Source organism: Protomyctophum parallelum (assembly GCF_964188405.1).
Source record: "Protomyctophum parallelum genome assembly, chromosome: 10".
Classification (NCBI taxonomy): Eukaryota; Metazoa; Chordata; class Actinopteri; order Myctophiformes; family Myctophidae; genus Protomyctophum; species Protomyctophum parallelum.
This window is the reverse complement of record NC_139704.1, coordinates 15908095-15929420: the sequence shown is the minus strand read 5'-3', so window position 1 is coordinate 15929420 and position 21326 is coordinate 15908095. Positions and strand designations below refer to the sequence as shown.

The following is a 21326-nucleotide window of genomic DNA, read 5'->3' as shown; positions in this document are numbered from 1 at the left end:
CCAAAATGTTAGTTGGCTTGTTATACCTTGCAAGTACTCCAGGCTACATTTGGTAAAATGTAACATGGGGTGCTATAGTCCACACCATAGGCTGAAAGTTTTTACTCTTAAGATCCAGACACCCAGAGCCAAATAATAAGCAGAACCAAAACATAAGAGTTCATGCACATGCAGTATTTTTAAAACCATCATAACTGAATGTTTACATGAGCACAGCTGCCCCGGGCGGCAGGCCTCCTTTGACAGGTTGGAACTGCCGCGCCCCTCATTTGACATGTTTCAAGTAAGCTCCCTCTCGTCAAATTGATCACAACTTCACTTTTAGCAGTCACTATAGTAAAATGAAAAATAATGCACACGTCTACCATTACTGGTTACAATTGGCCGATTTATTTAACAGAACACTGGAGGCAGCAGAATGATTAGATACATTTGTGTAACTTAACAGCAGTGTGAACTTGCCTCTGTTCTCTTTGTTAGTCAAGTGGTGCCCATTAAAGCTGTATTAAAGTAAGTTACATCATGTAAAATTAAATTGTCATATCAAACTAAACAATGTTTCCACTAACTCAATTGAGAAATGTAACAGTCTGATCTGATAAACAAAAAACAATGCAATTGTTATTTAAGTCACTATGTGTAGTAAACAATATGCTTAAGAAACTTAAGCAACTTAAAAACAAATGCTAAATGTCAAACATGCATTTTTCTGAAACCTGAAACTAGCAAAAGATAATTACTATAAACTATGGGTTTTACAAATTAATATACACCTGCACAAAACTTTTCAGAAACAAAAGCAGTGTCACTAACAGTTAAGTTGGTTTACATGTGGACTTTGCCTCAAGTATTATCCATGGCTGTATCCAGTGATGAGTCATGAGCCCATGCTTAGTCCTACAATCTCTTAAAAACTTTGTCAAATCCACCCCTGGATGAAAAATGAATCCATCCAATAACCTTAAATCTATATGCATGTAAGGATAAAGTTGTGATTATCAGTCAGGCCTATTAGTTGGTATGGAAGGATTCTAGCAATCTTTTCCTTCCAGCTGCTTTACAACTGATCTCCCTCCCAATTTGTCCACAAAGAACGCTGGATCCTTGAGGTCAGCAACGTCAGTCAACTCCCATGTATGTTTGATACCTGAGGAGCAAGTAAAAGAAAAGTTACTTTGCGACACCTGTGATCTGGGACATTTGTCCCCCAAAAGCATAAATCAAGGATCTTTAACCCATTCTGGACAGGAACCCCTTTTGATGTTTTAAGCATTTTATAATTTAGCTATTGGAAAATAGCAAGCAAACTCGTAGCGTGGGACCGAGTGCCGCGCTACGAGCTTGTAGGTTTGCTATTTTTGAAAAATCGCAAATCTTTGAATATATCCCTTTCAGAGCGAACGTTTTTAACTCAAATCTTTGCTTCTGGGAGAGCACCTGGAACATTTTCAGATGGGGGTCGGTGGCTAATTAAATATAATTTTTCACAACACATTCATGCTCTACTCCGGATTAGAACCAAGGTCTCCCAAATTTCTACCACTCATTCAAGAACACATCCCCGTTTAGTTAAGAGATATTATAAGCTTCAGGCAGTAGGGAGACTACCTACAAACTACAACCACTCTGTAGATGTACTAGTTATATTGCATCAACATACTCCACCAGTTTTCCACACACTGGATCGGAAGTCAGAACCCATTTGTAGGTTACAGACATTTGTGGGTATAAATATCCTACATTTTTATTATTTCAAAAGTACATTTAAAAAAAAATTACATTTCATGAATTGTTAAATTCTAATGATTTTCCAAAAGAATTTCATGAGAAAAATCCATAAATTAGAAAATTAATGTTTAAGACGTACTGTAGTGATCTGAATAGCCAATACAAAAGCCCATCTACAACAAGTTGTGAGCTTGTAGTTGCCATTTGTTTGGGTCATGAGCTAAAAAGTTTAGGAATCACTGCTCTACCGATATACATTTTATTGGGGCAACCCGATAGGCAAGTGGTTAGGCACGTAGTACCACATAGGCTCTAATGCCTGACAGCCAGTTCCTGGTTAAATTCCTGGACTGCCGGACCAGTCGCTGCATTTCACTCGCCTATTCTGCGTTTCCCGTCTCTTTCCTCTAAATATCCAACTATTAAATGCTCAAAAAGCCCCCAAAAGTAACCACTTTAAATAATGTTTTATGCATTAAAATAAGTTCCAGATCACAGCCTTAAAGGGCTCAGGAGGTAGTGTGGCCACTGCCTCCTCCTGGTTTCTTTTCAAAGAGTCCTGATGAGCAGGTTGATGCATTGAATGGTTGCCTCTGTTGCCTGTGTCTACAGTTAATACAACATTTTGTTGTCCTCACCATTATACTGGAGAATAAGGTAATTTGTTTGTTGTACGTGTGTGTGCACACACCAGGGTCTTCTAATTTGGTTAAACACATTCTCCAAGGTTTTTTGGTCTATGGCTTAAAACATTTTTAAATTCCCATAAATAGCCAAAATCAGTCTAAGGGAATAAAATAAAAACACCAGCTCACAGATACGTTGAGGTCTAAATCCTAATTTATACTCTTTTGCACTGCGGTGTATAAATCAGACTTTCAAATTACTTCAACAAACTTATCAAGGAAAAAAAAACTTTCATATAGCCCTTACCGAGAAACTTCTTCTTTATCGCGTCCTTTGAGCTAGCATACTTCATCTTCTCTTTGACCGTTGAACAATCCGGTGCCCTGATATAAAAAATAAGATGAGAAACAAAACACATTGTCCAGTTTTTTTAGTTGATGTTGTTCAACATATGATTAAAATCTCCATTAACCGTGGCATATGCCTACCCGTTTTAGGCATACCTTTTTCAAAGTTTCAAGATATTTCCAAAAAAACTGGGTCTACATGAGCACAATGCGTTGTGATGCATTCTAAACTTGTAGGATCGGCCATTTTTTAATAGCCAAAGTATAAAATATGGCTCAGTTGGTTAATATTAGTGCACAAAATATCTAAAGTCAGTTGTATACTTAAACTGTGGCTACCTACCACATGATGAAGATCATGTCATTTTTTGGACTGACGGTGGTGTGGTAGTGACAGTCGTAGAGAGCATAGCGACATTTGTTGTCGGGCACCTTGCTCATGATATACTTGAAGACATTGCTTTCGCCCTGGATGTCTCTCACGTGTATTTTACTGTCGGGCTCTGGGATGATGAAGTTGCCTTCGATGACAAAGAGGCAGAACTTGATTTGATCCAGTGGGTCCTCATCTTTAAGAGTTAACCTCATCTTGTTATACAGGGTGTTGACTTCTTCAACAACCTCGATTCCAGATGCCTGTTTCAGAACAACACAGATGTTATATAATAATATTCAAGAAAAGACTTGGCCCAAGGGTGACAATACCAGTATATATTACAATATAGTACAAAACCATATATGGCGTCACCACCATATAATAATCAGTAGTAGTGGTCAGTGGAGTTTTAAGGTGCACAGGAAAAATTCCATGACAACCCAGCTACTAGTATGAGATTCTGGTTTTGTAGGAGAGATTTACCCAACCGAATTGAACTGATCAATCCAAAAACAAGTGCATAGCAAATGCATAGATGTACCTACTACCTAGCATAGTACTTTGATAGACACACTCCCCTTTCATCTATGCCTTGTTAATCCCAATACAAAGTAGCCTAGGAATAGATGACAATGTCACACAGATAAACAATACAGCGTGCTCAACATTCATGGCCCTGCGTATGTCCCCAAAATACCAATTTTGTATTTGCATCGCAATTTGAAAAAAGTTACATTTAAATAATGACAATAAAATAAAACTATTAGCCGAGATTAGACACAACAAACACGAGAGAAAGTGTTTGTTGCACAAATTGCATTCTATGAGTGCAGTTTGAATGCTGAAGGCCTGGCCTCTGCCACATTCCAGGTAGTGAGGAACAAGTTAGCACACGTCCGCCCTGAGGCATTCTTTAAGGACAGGTTTGAAGTCAGACGAAAGATCTCTCCATTTCAGAGACAAACCAACCACACCTTGAACAAGAAACCGTTTCTCCATTCATTTAAAAAAATATTAAAGTTTATTTTAAAGCACACACACCCCAAATAAATGCGTGTGTAGACCTACTACCCAACAATTGCAACAGGACGTGCACACACGTTTCGTTAAAAAAACGATTGTAGACAGTGGGGACTGGGGAGTGCAACTGTTGGTCGAGTTACTTACAGCGCGTGTGAAACACGCCAAAACTACAATCGACGACCAAAATTAAGAATGCCACTTGAAAAACACTTGTAGGCTATTCGTCTTATAATTAATATATATATATGAATTAAAAAGCCACTCACCATTTTTGACTGCTGATGATGGGTGTTAGGAACCAAGTCTAGGGGGTGAAGTGAAGAGAGGAGCTTGTTAACAGCAGCTGTGATCTGGCAGAGTAGAAGTCAAGGCGAACAGGCGAGGTGGGTTTTAACGTTTCATTTATACTTCCACGTGCGGCGGTGTCGCGCGGCGAAAATAGTCGATCTACAAGCTCAGGGCGCGTCGCCTCCGCGACGTGCCGAGCTTGTAGGTCGTCTTTTTTTTCGCCGCAAATCATGGCTCGGGGTGGGAGGGGAGGCGTCATACACAGAGCAGAGCACCTCTGTCGTGAACGTAAAACCTGTCTCTTTCTTCTTTCTTCTCCCCTCAGGTGAGATCTGAAGAAGAATGTTCGCGTTTACATTTATTTGCACAGACACACACTTCCTTCTATCTGTGTTGCTGCGTTTTAAACAACATTTAAGGGGGGGATTGTTTGTCAATATTGCGTCGTATTGGTGCCGGTGAGCTAAAAAAAGTAAAGACTTTTCATTCTCTAGATTAAAATACCACAGGTGAGTCGACAAGGAGCCAATAAGGGGAGGGATGTGCAAATGACACCCTTATATGGAGAACAACCCTGTCCAAATGTTAAGCATTTAGGGCGAGATGCGTTTCAACAGCCTTATATGGCAAAAGGGTGGAAAAGTTGACTGACAAGAATCAGGCTAGACACACTCACGCACGCATACACACACACACACACACACACGCGCGTTTTGCAGGGATTTTAGATTTAAATACAACTGGGTCTATCGTTTAAAAAAAAAAAAGGCATAAATATATATTTGGTATCAAAGCATATACCAGTGTATGTGTATATATATATAGCCTACACACACACACACACACACACACTGTATATATATATATATTGCATTTTCTTACCAATACAGTGCAAAGTTGCATTAAGAAAAAAATATATATATCCATAGTGCATCAGATGTCTACAACAAACACACATTTGTTGTAACTTGTGATTGAATATAGATGTTAGGCCTACTGCCATAACAAAATAGAATTCTGAGATAAAATGGATTAATTTAGATTTATTTTCATTGACAGACTGGTTTCTTTCGTTAGATGGCTCATTTAAAACAGAATTTCAGTGAATTCACGAATGGGAATGAGTAGAGTATAGGAGTAACCTGGGCCCCAGTAGTGCTGTTCAGGTGTCTCAGTAATTTCAGAGAGATAGGTGTGGTGCTCTGTGGAACCTCGACAGGATTAAATTCATTACACATCGTCTTCTAAAAAAATCCAGCCTTCATGGCCAATTAAATTTTTTAGATTTTCTTCAGTGAATAATGATTATGGACCAGAGGAGAGACTGTAATTTGTGTTTTATTTTCCTCAAGCTGAGAAAGTATACAATAGCAAAGAGATGTAATACACTACTTTCAAAAACAGATCATTTTCTTTGCACAGGTAATTGTACAAGATGTTTAATGTTCAAGAAGTTAAAATATTGCCAAACAAAAGTTGCTTGTGTGTAAACTTGTAGTTCGAACTGCTCAACGGCAACAGGGACCCATTCTTCAGCTGGAAACCTATAGCAGTGACACACTTAGCCACTATGTAGAGAACACAAGAACACCAAGTTAGTACAGTCTTCATCTATCAATGCGCACGTTTTTGTAATTTAATCTATCCTTTATTTAAACAGTTGGTTCCACGTAACAAATCTAAGAGGCCAGCATCAAGATTATGTTAATATTGCAGACAAGTGACATGATACAATCATACAACTAGTGATGCACCGAATATTCGGCTGCAGAAAATATTGGGCAGAAAATGGCTAAAAATGCATTTTCGGCCTATTCGGTTTCGGCCCAAATAGGCAGAAAATATATCACCGAATAGTGTTTGCAATTAATGCATTCAAAAGAGCTGAATAAATGTTTTATGGATCCATAATAGTGATTATTATTTAAGTTAACATAACATTTGTAGAATCAAACTCAGGTTAATGGGTTAAGTGAGGATACTAAAACAGCGATATTCAGTTACACTTCATACCAATGATACTGTGCGGGTGTAGGTATGTTAAGTGATAACCACTTTCAACATGGCATTATAGGCAAAAGCTTTCTAAATCTTTCACATTTTCCAAACATCTACAAGCTTGTAGGTCAACATTTTTTTCTATTTGTTGTACAACAAAGTATATAGTGCTTAAGTGGCATTCTGGACTAGACCTGTATGGCTGGAAACATTGTGGTTGCAAGGACTGCATTTCTGACCTTTCAGATACAGGACTGTGTCACAGTCATTACCAAGTGATTGAGAGATTATTTATTCTGTACTTACTCTGTATAAACATACTATTTTAACTAGTGATGCACCGAATATTCGGCCGCAGAAAATATATAAATATATAAAAAGATATCACCGAATAGTGTATGCAATTAATGCATTCAAAAGGGCTGAATAAATGTTTTATGGACCCATAATAGTTATTATTAATTAAGTTAAGTTTGGCCATAACCATTTATTTTGCCATAAATCAGGTAGCTTTAAGGTACGGCCATGACAGCAATGGTAGGAAAAAGATGTATAATATTAATCATATTCGGATATTCGGTTTTCGGCCAACTGTTTCCTATATTCGGTATTCGGTTTCGGCCAAGAATTTCCCTTTCGGTGCATCCCTACATACAACCATGTCTAACAGAAACAATGATCAGAAAACATGGTTGAAAAGAGGTTAAAATGTTAAACCTACCTGAAACATGTTAAACTCCACCTCACCAGACTCATTCTCGTCCAGGGACTTGAAGGTTCCTATTGTAAATGAGAACAAGAATCAGTATCAGCTATAACTTCATGAGTGTGTATTACTGTAGTGGTGGTATCTGGACAGCGCAGCAGTTGTTCCTACACTAGCAGTGCACCGTTACACCCGGTCCTCCGCCTCCCCGTCTCTAATTCCATTACAATTGCAATATCTATCTCTATTTTCTCAAAGATAGAAATATACTGTGAAGCTAATATTAGAGCCTATACCCCCCCCCCCCCCCCCCCCAGGCTACATGCACCTAATTTCATTAAAATAGAGGGTATGCAAATGCATAATGTGAATGGCAGATCGAGTGGCAAAGTGAGTGACAAAGTCAATTTAATGTTGTTTAAAGCCATCTAATGCAATCAAATAGGACTTTTCTGTTTGGACGTATGGGCTGTCAAGGCCAGAAAGTTGTTTTTTGCCACACAGTAGGCATTCCTGCATAACTTCCGGGTATGATGATGATGTCACACGCAGACCCTCTATATCTAAAAAGACAGATATAAATGTACTGTGTAGCTAATATTAGAGGCTATACCCCCCCCCACACACAATAGGCAACAGCATGCACAAATGCGCTCTGTGCATTAATTACAAAATGGTGATATCAGATTTTTCGAAGTGCGAGCGTCGTTATTTTCATTCTAAGAATTCAATTCATATTCTTCTCTGTTGCCTGTGCATGTTCATTGACATGTGCGGAAGTCTGCAGTGTGTGTGTGTGTGTGTGTGTGTTTGTTGACTGGGCAGAAGAGCACGTAGACGGAGGGCCCGGGAGGTGTGCTGCCCGGGCTAGTGTAGGAACGACTGCTTTGCATCTGGACATGAGGATGAACCGTACTGAAGAGAGACTCCAGGCGGACCAGGCAGCACACAAAGTTGTCAAAATCAATGGTGAGATTTGGTTCGCTATAGCGGGCAACAATAACCTGGTGCAGGGCGTTGTTGAGAGAAAAACCTTTAAAAGAAGACAAAGAACAGAGTGAATGCTTCAAATATGTGGCTGACACAGGGTAGGAATGCCTACTGGCGTGATTGAAACATTGACATTACATTGTAGAAACTGAAGTACCTAAAAAGAAATGTTGTGATAATTTTGAAATATTGGTTTAGAAGCATGTGTTTGCCCTTACTGAACAGAGGTTTCTGTGAAGAAATGGCAAACACACCCACAATTCATATCTCACCAGCCTCCTCCACAGCCAGGTGCATCTCAGTGGAACTCATACAGCCAGAGTTGTCTGCATCTTTCTCCCTGTAGAGAGCCTGGTGGACATCAGGAAACATTAACGTAAACCCTACAGCCACACAATGGACACTTTTATCAGCTACTCTGAAACTAGAAAAAAACATTCATAGAGCTTCATTCATCCATCCCTGACTCAATGATATACGCTGGATATCAGTGAAATATCTGTGACCAGATATACCTTCTCAATAACCAAAACAGCATACAGTACCCACTCTCACCATCCCCCCTATATGCTAACATTGAAACTAGGTTTCTACATATCTGCATCTCCCATTAGACCTTTTGCTTGGGAAAGTGTCAAGTGATTGCTGGAGTGTTGAGAGCAAAAAAATACAAAGTAGTATGTACACACCAGGAATTTTTCAATCTTAGTCCACAGGATCTTAAATTCCACTAGTCCCAGTTTGCCAGTTCCATCTTTCTATGAAGAGAATCAAGGAGGAAACATGAAATGATGTGTATCACAGACAACTGTGAGGGCTGATTTATACTTAATAACCATACAACGTTGCATCGCAACACGTTTTGAGTTTGTAGATATGCTAAGAGTACGACAATAGAAGGCAGAGGCAGGTCAAAGGATACATCCAGAAGGTTGACCATGTTGCGGCATGTAGCCAGACAGAACCCATCGGTTTTGATGTCACTCCCTGAAAAAGATAATCATACAGAAACTGGACATGATTTTCATGCTATGAAAACATATGTTTCTTGGATTGGAATAATAAGTTTCCTTACGCTTGGTCACCACACGGTTCAGAATTCTTTGCAGCTCAAATGCAGAAATCTCAGAGTCCTAAGAGCACAAATAACATCATTTCCAGTCTTCTTTCAACAGTACATGATCAAATGTATATTTTGAAACCCAGTTTAACAATATTTATTAAAATCGTAACATACTTACATGTCCAGCAAGTTTCTCAAACAGATCCTTAAACCTCTCACCAATATCATCCTCATCCACTTCAATCTGAAAGTGGAAAGAGTTCAGAATTTTCATGATCCAATACATTACAACATTAATCAATTTAAAGAAAAGGAAAAAAAAATTGCTGTGTAAATCTTGTGCCTAAGGTTTTACCTCTTCCACATGGAACTCTACTTCGTCATCCAACTCTCTGAAAAAGATAGTGGTCACAATATGATGAGTATACAATAACTTGTTTTAATAAAACCATATACTGTAAAAGTGTAAAAGTCTCCTAGTGTGGCACCATAACGGCACAGTCAGATCTTGAGATTTAATCCAGTACAAGCCCTGACCCGTTTGCCAAATGCACTCTCCACCCCTTCTCCCCCATCCCTTTCTACGGTGTTACATAATGACACAAAAATGCAAGTCTTCACAGTAGGCACACCGTCAAACCATAGTTCAATCTGTGACAAAACGGAACATACTGGAAATCGGCCTGTTTCTCAGAGAACACCCGCACATAGAAGTCTCCATTCTTGTTGGGCTCAAAGGTGGAGGGGAGGATGAGGTATTCCCCAGGCGGGAGACAAAAACGGCTGGACACTTCTCGCAGGTTGGTGAAGGTCTCGGAGCGAGCTTTCGACGCGTTGCGCAAGAAGAAGTTTTTTTTCAGGTGGATTTGCCTCTTGCCAGAATCCTGGAAGATAATACACAGTATACTCACATGGGGGCACCCTAATCCTTATTTCAAGACATGCACTGTTTGTGATTACCCAGGCAGGGTATTGACACCATTGCATATTATCAGTGGTGGAAAAGGTACTCAAATGTTTTACTTAAGTAAAAGTATCAATACTGCAATATAGAAATACTCAAAGTCCAGTACAGTATTGGCATCAAAATGTACTTAAAGTACCAAAAGTAAAAGTACTCTTTATGCAGAATGTCTCATTTCAAGTTTTCAAATATAGGCTATAAAAATCATTTGAAAATAGAAGATCTACAAGCTCACAATGTGAGTTTGTAGATGTTCAGATGGCCGAAATGTATATAGGGCTGAAGTGGTTGCTGTATCTTTTGTAATAATAATACAAATCTACAAAGTAACCATTAACTAGTTTTCAAATAAATGCAGTGGAGTAAAAGTACAAGTACTTGAAGTTCTTAAGTACAGTACTTATGAGGTATTGAACATGGTGGACCCTATTGTAAACAAGTGTAATGCTTTATGGTGTCGTCCACAGTTAACAGTTTTGTATTGAGTTGTGCTTGGAATGTACTGTAATTCTCCAATCTGTTAATAAATCAATCAAATTTCAATCAATCAATTAAGTAAATGTACTTACTTTCCACCAATGCATATTATCATGATAATATGAAATCTTTGAATCCTTACTCATACTTCACAAGAAATTATTGGGAGAGAAATCTTCACATTCAATGAAGTTATTCTGGGCCAATCTGTTTGTATACATACCTCCTCAGGCACCTAGAGGAAGCAAAAATGAAAATCAGTGAAAAAGTGAAAGGTGGCATTTCATAATCCTCACCAACTCTATAGACTTTGCAATACAGTTGCATAAAATAGAACTGGCTTCACCATAGTGGTTTTCTAGCATTTAAGTAGCATTTTAAAAACACAATAATATAACCATAATCAATATTTCTACCTCGTAGATGGCAAATCCAACAGTCTCCATGTCCTTCCCCATCTTCCTCATGCGGCGCCTGTTCTTCTGCATCAGGCCCACCAGGAATGTGCATCCTTCCTCCTCACCATCATCAGCATCATCATCCACCTCCTCCAGCTTTATTACAAACTGGGGGTTCATCCAGAAAGTATCTGGGGATGAGAGACTGGGTCAATGTGCTGCACATACATCCGAAAAATGGATCGGTTAAAATACTCATTTAATACTCAATAAGTCAGAAAATTGTTATATGAACAGATTTTGGTTGGTTCCAATGACAAAACACGTAGCATAAATCTGATTTGTTGATACGATAGCTATGGTAAATGGCAGATAAAAGACAAAAACATGATATACTGTGATTATTTTACAGCCAGTCTGACGCACAGTTGTGCATGCTGCTTTATGCACAATGCAAGGATATGGCTTGGATATATTGGACATATATGGATATGGTGGCCTTTCATGAGCTATTGATCCTTATTTTGATCCTTATTTTGGGCATGTCATTATAGAACAATAATAATAATAAAATAAAATAAAATCTTCAAGCTAAAGCTGCAATCAGAACAATTCATGCTCTACCCAGAATTTGAACCCTTGTCTCTAAATCTATACTAGTGATTTAATTCTTGCTCAGGGGAGATAGTGGTTCAACTCGACCACATGATGGAAACTTCTCAATAAACACTACAGTTATGTTAGGCATATTGTATTAACATACTCTACCATACAGATTGGTCAATATGTATTTACTCAAAGTTATGAATTGCAGCGGGAACTCCTTTTGGTGTTTTAAACATTATGTTCTAATTTAGCTATCGAAAAATAGCAGATCTACAAGCTCATAGCGCACCACCGAGTGGCACGCTACGAGCGGCACGCTAAGAGCTTGTAGGTCTGCTATTTTTGAAAAATCGTGAAAATATTTATTTCAGAAAACTGGAGGATTTAGAATTTAGTTTTTAATTTTGAGGTCAGGCCTAAATGGGGTAAGGAGAAGAGATTGTGGTGTTATTAGGTACTTGGATAGTTCCTGCAACCCCCAGCTGTCGAGCCCCTTCTCCATCCCTCATCAAACTCTGACAACGCCCACTTCTTGTGTTCGTCATCTGTGAGCACATCTGGGGTGAGGTTACAGATCTCCAATCGAGAATAGTGGCGCAGAAAGTCTGAAAACGATATCCTGTGGAGAGGAGGAGGAAGAAAACTTGAGTAATTTAAAAGGGACTAGTCCTTACCCGTTCTGAATATATGAACAGCAAATGATGTTCAGTGTGGGTAATGTGTTGTAATAGATCACATTACTGATAGGGGGGAACGGGGAATTGTTTACAGATGGTCTTGGGAAGTTAGGTTGGGCACAAAAGTAGGCTAATTAGTAGGCTACTGTAGTTTCTTTTGCAAGAAAATGCTGCAGTACAATCATAAGTATACCATTGATAGCTTGGTATTGTGGCTGCTTTGGAGAGGTTATCCTTTAAGATGAATAATCAGTTGGATAAATATGATTTGAAGTGGAACGTGTTCCTCAGTCATGTTGCAGGTCCTTTGGTGTGATCCATGGTCAGGCAATGCCCTTTTGCTTGTTTATTGTATTAATATACATAGTCCTTACCCGTTGTATGGACTATTGCCCCCCATAAATATATTTAATTGCTCTTCATTTTAACTTGTATAATATATTTGTGTCTTTTGTGTGTGAATAAAAACAGCACTATAACATGAAAATATTTGTATAAATGCATGGTAGGGAAATGTTTTCATGGCAAGGACTGTAAAATGTACACTTATTAGCCCACAGACCCCATTTGAAAAGTATGAAAGACCCCAGTTTGACATGCAGCACAGAAAGTATGGGCTGTCGCACAGGTACAGTATTCCCAAATGTACAGTGTGGGTAATGTGATGTAATAGATCATATTATTGATATATGTATTTTGAGGAAGAATTGCTTTAATATAGACTTGTTCACTGGAAATGGAAAAACAGTACATCATAGTCATACATAGAACTGAAAGTCTCAAACAGTCATTGTCATAGTTAGTAGTGTAGTAATTGCATTTATGGGGAGATGAGTTGTTCAGTACCCCCTTGTGGCCGCGGGGGGTACTGCGCCCTGGGTGTGGTTGGATTATTGCTAACGCAGTGATTGCGAATGCAATCAGCACTAACTATGAGACCCTGCAGATCATGTCTCCGTGTGTGTGTGTGTCTGTGTGTGTGTGTGTGTGTGTGTGTGTGTGTGTGTGTGTGTCTGTCTGTCCCGCTGTGACACCACCCGCCCGCCACCAGAGGGCGCAGCTGTAGCACACACACACACACACCAGAGGGTGCAGCTGTAGCGCACACACACACACCAGAGGGCGCAGCTGTAGCGCACACACACACACCAGAGGGCGCAGCTGTAGCACACACACACACACCAGAGGGCGCAGCTGTAGCGCACGCACACACACACACACAGCGTTCGCTTCCCGCGTTTGCGCGTCTTACTTGTTATTTCATATAAATGGGTGTTGTAAAAACAATATCTGTACAGTAAATATGATAGCCGGATTGTGGGAGCGTGCAGATTTCTTTTGGCATGGAGAGATGTGTGCTAATAGTGTGGCTCGGTCGGAGATAGACCACGGACAAATAAACAGGTTTTTATTCACTAATAAATTCATTATTAATGTTATTGAAGAAAAAATAATTATGGTCCATGCCTGTGTGAAAAGTGGGAGCGATTGGTGCTGGCAGTGAGGAGATACGGCGTTGTTTCTGACATTCATTCATTCATTCATTCATTCAGACAGACATTCGGTTAATTATAGTATGATGAATGAACTTATAGTCAATAATATTGACTATAAGTTCATTCATCATACTATAATTAACCGAATGGCATATTATGCCAATCTGCTGTACAAGTTGCAGATCAACTAGTTTCACTACTAATACTACACAGGGCTTAAGGCCAATTTCAGATTCAGATTTTTGAGCGGCGCTAGCGCCTCCTATATTCAGCTATAGTGTAGATTCTTGTCCCAACAAAAACATTAAATGCCATTGACAATGAATGGAGAATTTACGTCATGTGTCTGAGCATTTGTGTTAACGCAAAGATTAAATTTAGCAAAGATTAAATTCCCATTGAAAATATCATCATACATCATGAAGTGTATGATAAGAGCGCCCCTCACTTCACACAGGTGTGATTTTTATTAAAGGGATAGCCCCTTGAGATGCAGCATCTCATTTCCAAGGGGGACACATAAAAACATAAACAAACTAGAAATGCACTCTGTCGAGGTGCCAACTTGCGCGTTACACACAAGTAGGCCATACATGGCCTACTTGTGCGCAAGCAGAGCGCCCAAGTACTGCCAACCTTTACAAACTTACGATCAGCCCCTCTATAAAAAATCCCCTCTACCTTGAAGCGTACCTTAGTTACGTCACCTTCAACAGCCAATAAGGGACCACCATTCTTACAGACATACAAACATATATACTGTGGAGTCTCGCCACGGTACAATAAATACATTACCTTTTACCCACCCAACATTGAAACATATCTTAATTACGTCACCATCAACAGCCAAGTATAACCACGCATACCACTTTTGATCCAGCCGACCACAGTACTTGCGCGCTCTGCTTGTGCAAGTAAACACATAGAAAGTAGAAACATACAATACACAGATACAAATACAGATGCCTATGATGCCTTGGCTTACAGTATGTGCAATGCATGTGTGCGTGCCTATATGTCCTGGATCATCTGGCTGCAGACAGCAAGGGGTCACGTGACAGAGCAAGCCTCAGTGTCAGGGGAGGTGTGGGAGAGAGAGCAAATGTGTGCAATATGGGTGTGTCTCACCTGAACTGGATTAGGCACACCAGCATGCAAAATGCAAAAGAGCTGTGGAACCACCATGTTGAGATATGTACTGTATTCCTCTGCTGCACATAGTTAACCCTTCACTCTCTCCTATACCTACCTTGAGGTCCCACCTCTTCACCTTACTTTGCCACACTCGTATTGCTCAGTATAACTTTGTTCTGGGCAAAACGTGTCAGCTCAAGTGCCTAAAATATGAGTACAATGTGGCTGCTCTACTGGCAAGCTGTCAATACCCATTGGTTTCAAAGAGGAGTTGCAATTCTAAGACAGTAAAATATGAATACGTCAAAAGTATAGGCAAGGTGATGAGATAGAGGTATTTGTAAGGTTTACCAGAACTCTCCATCTTCGGAATGGTTGGTCAGCCTAGCACGGTCGTCATCACTCACGTACCGCCACTCAGAGGAACTATACAAAATATACAATACATTCACAGTTGAAATAAGTGAGTACACAGGTTGTTGTATAAAGAGGACACACGTACAAATGGAATGTCATCCATCTGTAACACCCTAGACACAAGTATAAGCTCTGAAAACACATTTTCCACAACAACATTGCAATGACTCCACACTGGGTGTGTATGTTGTTCTTGTGGTTAATGATGGTGACTAACTGAATTCCATAGGTCTTACTAGGTTGGGCTCCATTATGTGAAGTAGGTAACCAAAGGCACATTCACAACTGCACAATTGTACTGTAGTTCATCTGGCCAAACACACTGGTTGAAAAGTCCATATATAATGGTGAAACAAATCTTATGTGTGGCATAAGGTGCACAGCATGACTCGGTTACAATTACAAATCAGACAGGAGATGAACATGTCTCAACAAGAGAGATACATAGCAAATCAAATGTATCTCTATAGTGAACATGTTAACAATGCCATTCTTATGTCGTGGCTCTACAGAAGGCTAGGAGAGTTAGTCAGTGTGTTGTTATTATTATCCCCCCCCCCCCCCCCCGATGTTTGATAATTGTGGAGCCCCTCCTATGTCCAGCTTTGTGCATGTGCATGTAGCCTAGTGTGCGTGTAAACACAAACTTTGTCCACCATTGATAATGAATGGCCAGTTTTGAGTGTTTGTGTAAACATGTGTTACATTAAAAGCTGGACATAGGATGTAATTGGCCAGAATGAGATGATGTATGATGATAAGAGCACCCCACCCCTCACGTCACACGGGTGTGATTTTTTAATGAAATATTTTACGTTTTATAATTAATGTGAATGTCAATGGGGCTCTTGATTGAGCTGAAAGTTGAAACCTTGGTCAAATGTGGACTCATACATTATAGATGACTGACTGAATCACAGGCTGGCCACAGTTCTAGAGATCCACATTGGAGCCACGCCGTTCCCATATAGATCCAGAGATCTATGGGGGTTTTTGGGGGGGTCAACCAAGGCCAGAGAGAGGAGAGACATGCGAGACAAGACCAGGACCGGGGTTCAAACTCAGGTCCTTGTGGCCCACAAGGAGCACATGCACACTAACATGGTCACCAGGCACACGAGGCCGTCATTACTTACTTGTCACTCCAGGGTCCAGTCCATTCCACCTGTCCCCAGGGGTTCCTCACCCTGACGAGCTGTACCATGTCTCCTCTGTAGTCCACCTGGACAACAATGTCAGTGTCAAATCATTCTTAATCGAAAACAACAGAGTACACACATACTGTACCACACCTCATACCACGTCGCTCAGTATGTCAGATGAAATGAATGAGAATAATCTGTCTTGTGTCTCTGAATACCTTCTGAATGTTATCTCCTATCATGTGAGAGGCTAGAGTTATTAGCCTAACCTAAAAGAATGGTCCATGTATCTATCTATAGAACTACTATCACGGACGAGACACCATTTCCCTCACCTGGTCGGCTCCAGTCAATGAGTAGGCATGACCTTTCACCAGTTTTCTGGACGTGATGGCTTCCGAGTCTGCTGAGCTGGTGATCTGGAAGGGGGTGAGCCATTCCAAACAAGATTCAAGTATGAAGTAAAGGCATGAGGTAAATAACAAACTGAATCATAGAGAAAACAATATGTCTATGCTTGAAATAATCAAATCAAACAAACATCAATTGAGCATCCCAGAAGAGAGCCTCTCTCAAGGGCTTTTCGGATTATTTTGAAAAGGGGAGGTCCTGACTTCTTAAGGTCATGGCTCTCAGCGATGCCCCCAGTGAAGTCCTCAAAGCCCTCAGTGGTGGAACCTCCAGAGAGGGCCTCATAACATCCATTCACTCTAAAAGATGGGGGGGGAAGTTAAGAAAAGACCTAACTGACTGACAAACCTTTAGAGAAGATTGCTCTTTTTGAGGAGAACCTATGCGTGGTATCGAGAAGTGGTGGTGTGTGAATGTGTATGTATGTAGTATGTGTAAAATGATATTTATGTTTTGGCATTATGGCACTGTTTTTATGTCAAATAATGTTATGTTATTATGAGAATAATAACAATGAAAATGAATAAACAACATCATGTGATTTATTCATACTTAGCATAGGCCTTCTCCAGAAGGGCACTCCAGAACTCAGAACCCTCCTCTGAGTGAACAAAAAGCAGCTTCCCATCTTTGGTGGGCAATCGGTCATCAATCACCACATCCGTCCAGTCACCAAACTGCCAGAGCTGAAGAGTGAAGACCACAACATGACACACCATAGAATCAATCCTCGACAATGACTCTTTTCATGTGCCATAATCTTTTGCTGTTGGAGTACTGGAAGGGTAGGTTTTGGGACTGGAGGCACGGCGTGTAGGTATTACATAACATAACGGCCTCATACAGTATTATTTTATTATGTCAGAGACAGTACCTGAAAGTGAAAGATGCCGGCATAGCCCTCATCAAAGCTTTGGCCATGGGGAACAACCCGGGCCAACACCTGCTTGTTCAGAGTCAAGGACGCAATGGCTGCCAGAAGCCAGCAGTCACCTGTACACAGGAGTTGACTGTACGATGAAATACTGTCCAACAAGCACAACAAAGATTGTAAATTGTCAATTGCTAACATCAAACTAATTATAGGTCAAATATGGGACCATGATGGAAATAAGTGTTTACTTTGACAAATCATGCCTCAGTTAGGCGATGTCATTCTTTTGTTCTCTTAGAATTACCTCCATACCGGTAAAACAACAGAATGCAACCTCTCCCACACATGCATGCATGAGACTGGGTGTAGACTGAATATACCAAGTATGGAATTTGCAAATGGTGACATATGTAGACTACATCCTGTAAGCGAGTGTACTGCAAGAGGACTGCAATAGGTGTGCCCTTTTGTAAAATACTGGTCTTAAAACCTAATAATAAAACCAAATAATTTCAATGCAATTTAGTTTGTTTTTTACTAGAGATGTCCCGATACTGTATTGGTATCGGAAAAGTATCGGTATCGGCCCTTATTTGTCATATCGGTATCGGCGAATATGCCAGACTAACCCTTAGAGTATATAATGAATAGAGACGGCACCCGGAGGAAACCCTGAGGCGAAATGGACATGGTGGCCGAATTTGGTATTGCAGCGTGGGCCAAACTCATGAACGCGCTGGTCCGTTGACTATCATTGCGCACGTTCATGACGACACGTGAACGCTGTTTCAGTGCAATGATAGTCAACGGCCAGCACGTTCATGAGTTTGGCCCAATCAATCCCACAATGCACTCTGTTCCTAGACGGAAGGAGGAGTGAAATCACCTCATGCGCTTTTGAGAAACTTAATGCAAGTGGATGGGAGGAGAAATCCGGTACCGTCTCTATTCATATATACTCTAAGGTCTAACCACCGATCTGACACAGGGGTAAGGGGTAGCCGCAATTTGCAACTCTAGATTTTTTTACAATGGGCTGAATCTAGAGTTGCAACAGCCTCCATCCACTTCCTATTCATCTTTTTTGGTTTGTGATCTGCTTGTCTTAAATGACGTTAAACTCACCAACATTGCAGCTGCAGTCCAAGCTTGAATTATCCTCTTTCAATCTGCCGAGCTTGTTCTTCATAAAAATCCCCCGTAGACATGTTATGAGCTACTTTCTGTCCAAAATATTCCACAAGTATTATTCCGAGCCGCCATTTTGTATTTTTTCAACGTGCCGTAAAACAAGACCTGAGGGGGAGCGCTTGTTTAATAGAAGTCTGTGCATGACGGGGCGTCGCGCTGCGTCGGCCTCTTCTTTGGGTGTCTTACCTGCGCATTTTTATGAAAAACAAGCTCGGCAGATTGAAAGAGGATAATTCAAGCTTGGACTGCAGCTGCAATGTTGGTGAGTTTAACGTCATTTAAGACAAGCAGATCACAAACCAAAAAAGATGAATAGGAAGTGGATGGAGGCTGTTGCAACTCTAGATTCAGCCCATTGTAAAAATGAGTTGCAAATTGCGGCTAGGGTAACGCCAGGGCTCCACTGGGCGCGTCGCGTCTCCGTCGCGTCCTGCTCGTGTCATGACAACGTCAACGTCACGCTAGAGGTGCTCCACCGCGGGCCTTTGAAAACTGCGCATCAGCAACATTTTTTTGTACATTACTGGACGCGTGCGTGCGTCAAAAAACGAACCGGGGCAATTTTTGAGTCACTGAACGCAGCACAACGCAACGCAACGCTGGCAGTGGAGCCACCCTCCATTGATTAAAAGGGAACATTCCCGACGTTGACGGAGACGCGACGCAGACGCGACGCAGACGCGCCCAGTGGAGCCCTGGCGTAAGGGGTTGACACTATGGCAGGTAAATAAAATGTTGGGGCATGTTGGGCGTTTGCTTTCGAGTTGCCCAAACTGCAAGTGCACATTTGAGTGAGGAGTCTACTATAAACACAACACGAGATATATGGCTAGATAGCTATAAACACTAACACGAGATCACAACACTGGTATCGGTATCGGCTAACAGAAATTGTGGTATCGGGAACGGATCGGGACATCCCTAGGTTTTACTTTGTTTCACTGGGCACTTCCTTCAAAGTTAAGCTACAGAAAGACTGTAGGCATTCGGGTAGCCAGGGATTCTAACCAAAAGACAGACAGACAGACAGACAGAGAGAGAGAGACTTACCAAGTGCTCCTTGGCATATATCAGTCCTGGATGCATCTTCAATTATGAATTTTGGATTGGAGGTCAGTTCCTGGTCAAAAACAGACAAACAGGCAGAATATTGTGTTTTTCTTTATTAAAACTCTTCCCAGTGAAGAGTTCTGATGATGAAACCTTCTTGTTGTCGTTTTGCTGCCATTTGCAGCAGGCCAATAGGCCAATTTGTACACTACTGGATATTTTAGTTAGCCTACTAACAGTAGCCATGTGAAACAGCTAGGTGTTTCAGTGTTCAGTTAATTTCGATGATTTTTCATGGTTGACTAGCTAAAGTAACACTAACACTCCAAGACAAGTAGGCTGTAACAATAGGACAAAAATACAATATCAAAATATCCACAACTATCATAACAGGAAGCGGCACTGTCCATTTCGTAATTATCATAACATTATCAGTATCAAATAGTTACGCCACACCCAGCACCTGCACCATTTCATTTTGTCGAATGGAGACGACAGGCTTTAATCCTCAACAACAAATAGCCAAACAACAACAGTTTTGACTCCCTGGGGAAAGGGGGAAACCTCTAGCGTATTTAGGCCTAGTGCATTATGTGAAGTGTCACGAATCATGATGTGCGTTGATTTAGCCATCCAAATCTGCATCCATGATCCACCCACCGTTGGTCTCTTCCAGGTGATTCCGCGAGTTTTAGCGGACCCTGGCCCCAGTTCATCGTACCCCAGGGAGCCGACCTGTGCTTCGAAGGTATCATCCGTAAACAGCTGTCCACACTCCAAACAGTTTCTCCTCAGTGCCTCGAAGTCCTGGTTGAGATACTTCACTGCCTGCGCGTTGGTACCGACTCCCTGCGCTTTCAGTCGGTTATGTTGCAGTTTGGACGCCATCCCTGCCATGCTTGTCATTCAATGGTGTAAAGTAAACCTGTTAAACTGCGTTGGCAGTGTACTACTGTCTAGCCTCGGTCCCAGGCTTACTTATCTGCGAAAAGACTACTGTCAGGCTTTTGAATAGACGAGGTGTGCTTGTGGTGTCGATCCTCCTGGCGCACAGGTTGTTGCGAGGTGACACTCAGTGACAGTCTCCACCCTCTTTTACGCACAGGTTGATCTAACTCCCTGATCTAAACCAGGCTATAATTTCCACCTCATCAAAGGAAGGTTGGATGACTTTACATAAAGTCATCCAAATGTCAGACAACTTTACCGAGAGGGGCTAGTCTGGTCAGATGCAGTCAGGGCATGACAGTTGTAACTTGTCTATGATCAGTGATGTACTGTTTATTTACAAGGTGCAGTTGTGTAGGCTTATTTTTGATGTAATTGCCTTTTCTGATTAAATA

At 40.8% G+C, this 21326-nt stretch overlaps 2 protein-coding genes across 2 annotated transcripts; both read right to left on the bottom strand.

Moving 5' to 3' along the window:
- Positions 1-367: 367 nt before the first annotated feature.
- On the bottom strand, positions 368-4491 carry cfl1l (cofilin 1 (non-muscle), like). The gene is made up of 4 exons (XM_083774145.1): positions 4368-4491; positions 3046-3338; positions 2662-2738; positions 368-1147 (listed from the first exon to the last, which is right to left on the bottom strand). The coding sequence occupies exons 1-4, from the start codon at positions 4368-4370 to the stop codon at positions 1032-1034; spliced, it is 489 nt and encodes a 162-aa protein (XP_083630271.1). The 5' UTR covers positions 4371-4491; the 3' UTR covers positions 368-1031.
- A 1318-nt stretch (positions 4492-5809) lies between these two features.
- On the bottom strand, positions 5810-21066 carry LOC310866074 (calpain-2 catalytic subunit-like). The gene is made up of 21 exons (XM_083775376.1): positions 20644-21066; positions 19984-20053; positions 17743-17861; positions 17421-17554; positions 16999-17167; positions 16793-16876; positions 16452-16537; positions 15250-15324; positions 12050-12210; positions 11004-11176; positions 10811-10822; positions 9819-10030; positions 9502-9538; positions 9325-9390; positions 9159-9216; positions 9006-9070; positions 8773-8841; positions 8356-8434; positions 8010-8126; positions 7109-7167; positions 5810-5957 (listed from the first exon to the last, which is right to left on the bottom strand). The coding sequence occupies exons 1-21, from the start codon at positions 20887-20889 to the stop codon at positions 5934-5936; spliced, it is 2115 nt and encodes a 704-aa protein (XP_083631502.1). The 5' UTR covers positions 20890-21066; the 3' UTR covers positions 5810-5933.
- Positions 21067-21326: the final 260 nt, after the last annotated feature.

Bases quoted from the DNA above. Each gene is read 5' to 3' on its own strand.
- cfl1l (XM_083774145.1), bottom strand. The intron at 2,739-3,045 runs GTAGGTAGCCAC...TTTTTATATCAG, and splicing joins GACATGATCTTCATCATGTG to GGCACCGGATTGTTCAACGG. The intron at 1,148-2,661 runs GTAAGGGCTATA...CTTGCTCCTCAG, and splicing joins GATAAAGAAGAAGTTTCTCG to GTATCAAACATACATGGGAG.
- LOC310866074 (XM_083775376.1), bottom strand. From the start codon at position 20,889: ATGACAAGCATGGCAGGGATGGCGTCCAAACTGCAACATAACCGACTG. The intron at 20,054-20,643 runs GTGGGTGGATCA...GTTTTTGACCAG, and splicing joins TCACCTGGAAGAGACCAACG to GAACTGACCTCCAATCCAAA. The intron at 16,538-16,792 runs GTGAGGGAAATG...ATTGTTGTCCAG, and splicing joins CATTGACTGGAGCCGACCAG to GTGGACTACAGAGGAGACAT.